The sequence below is a fragment of the Gobius niger genome (genome assembly GCF_951799975.1).
Source record: "Gobius niger genome assembly, chromosome: 5".
In the NCBI taxonomy this organism is placed as follows: domain Eukaryota; kingdom Metazoa; phylum Chordata; class Actinopteri; order Gobiiformes; family Gobiidae; genus Gobius; species Gobius niger.
The window spans coordinates 31476595-31486031 of record NC_136856.1 but is presented as its reverse complement, the minus strand read 5'-3'; the positions used below and the strand labels follow the sequence as shown (position 1 = coordinate 31486031).

The 9437-nt window shown below is 46.0% G+C and overlaps 1 protein-coding gene across 1 annotated transcript; it reads right to left on the bottom strand.

The window, feature by feature from the left end:
- Window positions 1-5111: 5111 nt before the first annotated feature.
- mgst2 (microsomal glutathione S-transferase 2) lies at window positions 5112-9372 on the bottom strand. The gene is made up of 4 exons (XM_079556698.1): window positions 9291-9372; window positions 8625-8724; window positions 8271-8423; window positions 5112-5293 (listed from the first exon to the last, which is right to left on the bottom strand). The coding sequence occupies exons 1-4, from the start codon at window positions 9343-9345 to the stop codon at window positions 5185-5187; spliced, it is 417 nt and encodes a 138-aa protein (XP_079412824.1). The 5' UTR covers window positions 9346-9372; the 3' UTR covers window positions 5112-5184.
- Window positions 9373-9437: the final 65 nt, after the last annotated feature.

Here is a 9437-nt window from a genome sequence, read left to right as displayed (position 1 = left end):
AGTAGAGGTTGGGTTCAAAAGTCCTATTCCTCTTACTCTTCACCGGTAGTCTGCGTCAGGAAAAAGGACGGCACTCTCCGGTTATGCATTGATTACAGGCTGCTGAATGAGAAGACCTGGCCAGACCGTCATCCCATCCCCAGGATCCAAGAAATCCTGGAAAACTTGGGTGGAAACTCCTGGTTCACCGTCCTGGACCAGGGCAAAGCATACCACCAAGGCTTCATGAGCGAGAAGAGCAGACCATACACAGCCTTTATTACACCATGGGGACTCTATGAGTGGACCAGGATCCCATTTGGCCTCTCAAATGCCCCGGCTGCTTTTCAACGCCACATGGAGGGATGCCTGGGAGATCTGAGGGATGAAGTCTGTGTGCCCTATCTGGATGATGTCCTTGTTTTCAGCCGCACATTTGACCAACATGTGGAAAACGTCAGACAAGTCCTGCGGCGACAGAGAGCCTGTGGGATGAAGCTGAGAGCCGAAAAATGTGAGTTGTTTAAGCCACAAGTAACGTATGTTGGTCGTGTGATCTCTGCAGAAGGATACAGGATGAACCCAAGAGAGGTGGAGGCAGTAAAGGCGCTCACGTACCAGACCCCAGCTACAGTGAGAGAGGTGAGGAAGCTCCTGGGATTCTTGAGCTACTACAGAGCTTACATCCAGGACTTCTCCAGGACTGCAAAACCACTGTATGAGCTGCTGGCAAAGCCCAAAGGTGAGCCAAAACACTGCCACAAAAAGGGGACAAAACATTCAGGTGCTCAGCTTCCACCCTCCTCTCCGGTTCAGTGGACAGAAATACACAGAGCAGTTTTAGAGACGCTTGTGAACCAACTTACAAATCCACCTGTTATGGCATATCCAGACCTCGAGCAGCCTTTCATTCTCCATGTTGACGCCTCAGAGCAAGGGCTCGGTGCTGTGCTGTACCAGCGACAAGATGGCGCACTGAGAGTGATTGGCTACGGATCCAGAACCCTGACGCCTGCAGAGAAGAACTACAAGCTGCACTCAGGAAAACTGGAATTCCTCGCACTGAAATGGGCCATCACAGAGCGTTTCCGTGACTACCTGTTCCACGCGCCACACTTCACAGTCTACAGTGACAATAACCCACTCACTTACGTTACCAAGTCGGCAAAACTCAACGCCACGGGTCACCGCTGGGTTGCAGAGCTGGCAGACTATAGATTTACACTCAAGTACAGACCTGGAACAGCTAACACAGATGCTGACTTTCTCTCTCGCAGACCTAAGCCCATCAAAACCATCATGCAGGAGTGCACGGAAGAGTGTGAGCCGGAGGTCATGGACAGCATCTGTAAAGCAGTCAAAAGCAGCCAAACAGGTGAGATCAACTGGATTTCTGCTGTCACCTGTAATGTGGATGTCCTACCACCAGATGGCAGTGCTGTACCACCCCTTCAGCCCTTCTCCATCCAAGACATCCAGGCCCAGCAGAATGCAGATCCAGCCATCCAGAGGGTCTCCAACCTGAAAAGAGAAAACACTTACCTGAAGTACAGAGACAAAGCTGCAGAGAGTGAGCAGGTCCGGGTTCTCCTGAGAGAATGGCCAAAGCTGCAGCTGGGTGAAGATGGACTCCTGTGGAGGAAGACCAACAACAGGCTGCAACTGGTGGTGCCAGAGCCCTTGAAGCCCCTGGTGTACAAGTACCTCCATGAGGAGATGGGACACTTGGGTGCTGACCGGATGGTGGCCCTGGCCCGAGAGCGCTTCTTTTGGCCAAAAATGAGGCAGGAGATGGAGCACTACGTTACACGTGTCTGCAGCTGCATCAAAAACAAAAGGCCCAACAGAGTCACAAGGACACCACTTCAAAGCATTGAAACTTCTGCACCATTCGAGATGGTCTCAATAGACTTTTTACATCTGGAGAAAAGCAACGGAGGGGAAGAGTATATCCTGGTTTTAGTGGACCATTTCACTAAATACGCTCAGGCCTACGCAACCAAAGACAAGGCTGGGAAAACTGCTGCCAGAAAGCTGTTTGACGAATTTATCCCACGCTTTGGGTTTCCATCCAGGATCCACCACGACCAAGGAAGAGAGTTTGAGAACCAGCTGTTTCGGAAGCTCCAGGAATATGGTGGTATTCAACACTCTCGCACTACACCTTACCACCCCCAAGCTAACCCTGCCGAACGTTTTAACAGGACTCTGTTGAGTATGCTGCGGACACTGGAGGAGACACAAAAGGCCAGATGGAAGGAGCACCTCAACAAAGTAGTTCATGCCTACAACTCCACCATCCACGAGGCGACAGGGTACTCCCCTTTCTTCTTGCTTTTTGGACGTGAACCAACCCTCCCAGTTGACCTCTTGTTTCCCAAGAGGCTCGGTGACGCAGAGAAACAGACCCCTGCTGGCTATGCGGAGAAGTGGAGAGAGGCAATGCAGGAAGCCTATGCCATTGCCCTGACGAACATGAGGAAGTCTGCAAAAAAGGGCCAAGATTATTACAATCAGCGCGCCTGGAGCTCCACGCTGAACCCGGGTGACCATGTATTGGTGAGAAATCTCACGCCTCGAGGTGGTCCGGGGAAGCTCCGCAGTCACTGGGAGGACACTGTCCATGTGGTGAGGGAGAGCAAAGGCCCTGGAAGCCCTGTCTATGTGGTTGAGCCTCTGAATGCTGTAGGGAGAAGACGGGTGCTGCACAGAAACTTGCTCTTACCTTGTCCTTACCTGGTTGAACCAGCGCCTGTCGTCCCCAACCCTAAAAGGAGAAGCAGGAGAACCAGAACGTCGCCAGGAAGAGGGACAAGTGTTAAGTGCAACATCCAGCCTGCAGGTACAGAGAGCTCTAGTGAGGAAGACTACCATCTCGTCCTGCCACCCCAACCCGCTCTTCAGCCGCTCAATCCAACTGCCAGAGAGTTCCAACCTAGAGTCCCCACTCCAAGACAGCCGGAACAGGGAGCTGCACCTGCTGAGGAGAGAGCTGAAGTGGTGATCCTGATCCCAGAGGTTGACTCTGAGCCGGAGCCAGAGCCAGTACAGGAAGCGGATTCATCTGAGCGAGAGGCATCCTCCTCTGACTCCTCGGAGGGACCTGCAAGACCTGTCAGAACTAGACGGCCCAGGCGCTTGTACACCTACGACCAGCTTGGTGAGCCCACGGTCCTGGAAGTGCAGACCTGTCCTGTCGGTGTGTCCAAACCAGCGAGGGTCCGAGACGGCTTCTTCAGCACCTCGGCCAACCTATATCCTTTTTAATTCCCAGTCGTAATGCAGTAGTAACATGCACTTTATGTACCTGCTAATTGAGTTGCACTTTGCACTTTGCACTTTAAAGTATGTGGCTTGTGTGCAATAGAGATATGTGCAATAGTAGTAAATGTACTTTAATTATTGTTTCAGTAGTACATGCCATTTGTTTAGTTGGTTTGCTATGCTGCTACAAAATCTTGGGTAGAAGGTATTTTCCTTGAGTCAATTCTGAAGATTCTGGGGCCCACCAATGCTTCAACGGACTATCTACCCAAATACGGAAATGGACCTTTAAACCTGCGCGTACCGCCGTGCCAAAGGACTCTTGGATAACGGACACTATTCATTTAGCCTGGACTCTTTTGTGAAGTATTGTTGTGGTTCAAATTGTTTATTTACTACAATTTATGGTTTAAGTCAAGTAAGACCCCCCAGTAGGATTAAGGGAATGTTGGGTTAACATTATTTTTAGTGGGGGAGGGTGTTGCTCGCCCATTTTCGACAAAGTATTTAAGCGCTTTCTTATTGTTGGTAAATGGTTCACTGTAAATAACAGTATTTATTCATCTTTTCGCTAAATTAAACACTGTCTTTTTATTAATTGAAACCGGAAGCGCATCCATCACGTGACCGCTTTATGCTAGTTTAAAAGAGCTAGGCCCACAGCCTCAGGGCAGAAGCTGTGGCGCAGTAGTCGGGCCGTGGCCTAAGCCTTGTGACATCTGGGACGTGGGACCTATGTTTACCCTTTTCTTTTCTGTACTATTTGAGCTCGAAATAAACTTTGAAAAGCCAACTGATTCTCCCTGGTGATTTCGAGGGGGCAACACTGAGATATGTTCGTAACTGAGCTTAGACGAGTTGATTGCATACCTATCTGGTCTTTGTGTGTGCCCTCAGTCCCGCAAAACGACCAAAGATGTTTTTAGCATTTGGCCTCTCCCAGCATATTCCTATAGCTCCAAACGGGGGTGAAGTTAGAAGCGACCACACTCTTCCACAGGCACATAAAAAGACCAGACTGGTACATATCAACTCGTCTAAGCTCAGGTAAGAGCATATCTCAGTATGGAAGAACGGTAGCCTGGTCATATTTACTCTGGGGACCACCAATTAGTTTTTTCGTAGGAGAGGTGTGGTTTACGACCGTCCATAGCATGTAGCCAAGCCAATCGTATCTTCGTATCAGATGACGTATGACGTACCCGCTGTAAACTTTTGAGCTAAACTATTTAGAACACAGTCTAAAGCTTGATCAAAATATGGCGTCGCTGCTGTCATGTTGGATCCGTAAATAAACCTTCATCCGTAAACAAACTACAAGTTTCCGTATGTCGAATAGTGAGTCGTCGTCTTGCTGTTCCTCCTCGTTCTGTCATTTATCCCCAAATTCATGCAAAAATTTCGGCCATGGTAGTTTTATGAACCAGCTGTTGGTGACGTCACTTCCCATCTTGTTTCCGCTGCTGGGTAAAGACGGTCAGATTGTGCGAACAGCTCTGAAGCTCTAGTTCCTAACTGCATAGGGATATAACAGTTGACCTTATCACATCACAAGGGTTAGGAGCAAGGATCAGGACATAGGAGCTACGTATTTGAGGAATTCAGACGCAACCCTGGAGTGTTGTAGAGGCCTCTGTGATGGCGCCATGCTCACCACCCATGCAGCCATTGGGTCACAAAAAGGTCAATTACACACAAATAAAGTTTTTATTTCTACATAAAAAGTTGCATAATGAACCTTTAAGTTCAAGACCAGTAAATCTGTCTGTAGGTGCAATTTTAATTGGACATCACAGAATGTACATAATTGTAAAAGTCATATAAACTCAAAGGACAATTCGTAATAAAGTCCACGGGAAGTCCTTCGGGAATGTCAGAGATCCGTCTTCCAAAACACACTTTTTACTTGATTCACACTTGAGTCTCTCCTGTGTGCTAAATTCATGTGTAAATGTAGAAGTACTTGTGAAATATCTGTTGCACTATTCCGATGAATCCCAGGAGAGACAGGGAGAAGAAGACGGCCACGCTCATCCAAAAGCCCGGCAACCTAAAACAATAAAACAAAAGAATCATTTATTTCTTCGAAGTGGAGTAAGGAAGTGGAAGCATGAGGACACTATTATGCACAGGCGACTGTACTTTCCAACGGCTGCTGGTCTTCCTCTGCAGATATTTTTCTTACAAGTGACCAACAGTGTCGCATACAAATAAATAGATGTTGAAGATAATGTGGTGAACAGGGAAAGACTTCATTGAAGGAAACTTCTGTGTTCATAACAGTAATGTGTCATTGTCGTATTTTTGACTTACGTTCTGTAATGTACATTTATTTACATTTCAACTTATTTTTCTGTGTCTTACTTTCATTTTTGGTTGTGTTTTTATTGCATTTCAACTTGTACGTTCAAACGTTTAATTTAATATTTGGATAAGTTCATTTAGAACAAAGGTTTCTGTCATGGCTACAAAATAAAATGTACACAAAAAATAGGGGGATTTTTTATTCACGTGGCTCCTTCAAACCTTGCCGTCATTTTAGTTACGGTTGGCTTCCCATAGTGATGGGTAGATGATACCTCAAAGTGTGTGTCACACTGTGTTGACAGGCTTATATGACTGAGCTCATTTATTCTCGTTCAGAAATGTGAACCACATTATTAGGATTGAGCTGTTTAACCAACTGAGAGTGATAATTTAGAAAGAGGAAAATGGCTCCGGATAATAAGAATGAAACCAATTAATGAGAATAATTTCTCAATCATTCTCAATAATTTGATACTTGATGAGAAGTGTCAGTGATACAGCCATCTAAAAATGAAGTCACTGACCAAGATTTAGTAAAGAATTGTCTTTGTGACAATAATACAGCATCAGGCATAATTTTGCTTTTGTTTACCAGTGGATGTCAAGTCAAACCAGGCCATCATCTGAACTCACGACCCCTGATTATGAACCGGACACTCTCCTTCCAGAGCTACGTGAACAGTATAACAACTGAACTATGTACTAGCCTATATATGTTTTTGCGTTGCACTCAAATATGGACGTGAAAGAGAAAAAGAGATTATTCTATGCTTTACATGTTATCTATTGAATATTTTTTTTATCAGGGCACACGCGCCTGGCGCCCAAAGATTTGGGTGGTCCGAGGCGGGCGCTCGAGCCCGGCAGCACCCACGGGATCGACGCAGCCAGAGGCAGGCAGCAGCGACAAGGAGCAAAGACAATTGGCCATCGCATACTCCCTGAAAGGGCCCCATGAGCCCAGCCCCTCCCTCACGTATTTCTCGTCATCAACAAGCTAGCGTTCGTCACTGTGCACCGTCACTGGACTTTTCTTAGCGCACACTAATGGTTAAACAAGTGTTAACTGCTAAGGGCCTTGGTTATCGGTTAATGAAAAACTTGAAAACGTGCAGCCCTATCTTGAACTAACAATAGAAGACCAGCCGACCAATGTTGGGCAAGTTACTTTAAAACTGTAATATATTCTGTATAAGTCAGGGGTGTCCAAAGTGCGGCCCGGGGGCCAAATGCGACCCTCAGACCAATTTTTGGTGGCCCTCTGCCTTTTTGCTGAATCGGGACACATCATCAGAGATAGTCCTTTTTATTTGAAATGTAATAATTCCACACAATTCTAACCAAACAGCTAATCTTTTACTGTGAGACAGAGCTGGCATGAAGGTTTTGAGCATAGATAAAGGTGTGGGGCGCAATTTAAGATAAGATAAGATAAGATAAACCTTTATTAATCTCACAAAGGAGAAATTCACTTGTTACAGTCGGCGTTACTTCACAGTCTTATTTAAACCTCTGCTAGTCAAAGGTTTTGCAGCACTAACCACCGATCTATGGCCCTTCACCCTGTGTATGCTTCAGTATGCGGCCCCCCATGAAAAAAGTTTGGAGACCCCTGGTATAAGTAGTTACAGCAATAAAAAGGTAATGTTTGTATCAGTGTTGTTTTCGTCAACGATAACGATATCTTTTCGTTGACGCCCCTTTTTTTAATGACGATAAAGTAACGATGACGAGCTAAAATGAGCTCTTTGGGGACTAGAACATGACGAGATGTTTACGAGTTTACGTCAATGAGACGAGACGAGACAAAAATGGGGGAAAGTTTTTCGTCAGATCGTTCACAAACAGAGTTTGTGCTTGGAGTGAGAGAACACACCGGTAAACGTGACCCGGAGCGGCGCCGTGCTGCTCATGATGCGCCCGGGCAGCGGCGCCTCTTTCTCTCTCTCTCTCAGGGACTTTATTGTTTCTCAGGACAGTTTTCAATACCGTGGCGTATGAACGCAGAAAGCACGTTGATGTGCTACGTATGTGCAGACAGCGCTGTTGGTGAAAAAAAAATAAAAAATCTCGAAGCGATGATGAGAGGACGAGGAGAGCGGGCGCCTTTGGGAAAAGTACTGTTCACAGTAGGCCGACCACTTCTGCCAGTGCCTATCGTGGTGTCATCTGTTTGTCAAAAGCCAATAGAAGCTATTATTTATCCCAATTTCCAAGACTTATCGAAATTAATTATCACTTCTTATAATGAAACCGACGAAAACTTGACAAAAACCTTTTTATTTTTCGTCTGACTAAAACGTGACTAAAACGATCACATTTTGAAATGACTAAAATGTGACTAAACCTAAATGCATTTTCGTCCAAAGGACTAAGACTAAGACTAAAACTAAAAGGGCTGCCAAAAATAACACTGGTTTGTATAACACATTACGGTTTAAAAAATGTAGCCGAGATACGTTTTGGCCAAATATAAACCAAAAATAGTAATAATTCCACTGTGCAAAATTGCAGTCAAAGATTTCCTTTTCCTTCGCTTTCCTCTTTCAATCTGTTGTTCTGTCTGTCCTTTGTCAAACATGTTCTAGGGCTAATTGTATATAATAGTTGTGATGTGTGGGCAATGAGGCTCTTGGACCCCCTGTGTGGCCCTGTACGTCTGCGTGCCACTGCCTGCCTGCTCGGATAGAATATAACAGACATCATTGTCATTTGCTGACCGTTTCTTGGTGGATTTGATGTATCCATTGAAGTAGATCAGGCGTGCGATCATATAGACCAGTCCTCCTGCGGCTGCGATGGGCTCGCTGAAGAACACTCCACAGCTCCACATGCACACCAGGAAGAGCGGGTAGAACTCCACGCAGTTCTGTCTGAAAAGTGATTCATTCAAACAATCATCTCTATATTCTTCGAGATCACATTTCGTAAACAGGACCTATTTGTGAGGTAAAGATCTGAGGTAAACGCGTTCAAATCAAGTATTGGTTTCACTGCTAGCCAATGTAATGTTGATTTATTCAAAGTTTGACACGCGTACCATCGGCCACACAAGAAAGCCGGGCTGTACTCACTGTGCACGGAAAGTCCTCTCAAACTCTGGCGGCCCGGTCACCGCTGGAGGCATGATCTTGTGCGCCATCCGGGACCAACCCACTCGTCTGGCCAGGTAGGCTGAGGAAACACGCTCACATGAGTGCGGGTCAGGAGCTGGTTTTAGTCTTTGCAACTGGCAACCCGAAGCGTGGAGGTCATCCTGCTTTCGGATTGGATCATCATCTTGAGAAACTCGGAGGAGCTCGGAGTAGAGCCGCTGCTTCTTCACTACATCAGAGACCTCGATAACACTGGTATTTTACATTTCATATATTCCATGGGATTTACCAGAAATGACCCAACACCTCGCAAAATTGTCCCACGACTCTACTCTCCACTTTTTATATTGATTTGAGCTAATATTGCTTTGGTGGTACCTCAATACATATCGGATATCCATGGTACTGTTGGGATTAAGTTGAGACCTCGACTATTATGTTCTGAAATGCATGGGATGGCTTAACTTTCACAGTTTACATTTCAGTCTTTCCACAAATGTTAACACTGTTTAACATATCTTTAAAAGGAGAACAAAGAATAGCACCTCTGTTTTAAAACCTCTAATCTAATCGCAATTTCATGTTCTCCTCCAACCCGGCAGGCTCCCTCTATACCGGCCCAAAACAGCATATTTGGTAACTGACCCATTTGCAGAGCAGACAGCAGAGTGACGGCAGCCACCAGCACGGGAGCGTCCATGTTTGGAATTGAGGTTCACAATCGAGGCCAGCGTGACATAAGGAGGACTTCAAGCCCCGCCCTGAACTTGTCCTGTCACGTTGGCGCTTTCA

What these genes read in the sequence shown, in the direction of transcription:
- mgst2 (XM_079556698.1), bottom strand. Translation starts at nt 9,345, where the DNA reads ATGGACGCTCCCGTGCTGGTGGCTGCCGTCACTCTGCTGTCTGCTCTG. An exon ending in GCTGTCTGCTCTGCAAATGG is followed by an intron (nt 8,725 to 9,290) that starts GTCAGTTACCAA and finishes GTGTTTCCTCAG; the next exon opens with CCTACCTGGCCAGACGAGTG. An exon ending in GAGAGGACTTTCCGTGCACA is followed by an intron (nt 8,424 to 8,624) that starts GTGAGTACAGCC and finishes ATCACTTTTCAG; the next exon opens with ACAGAACTGCGTGGAGTTCT.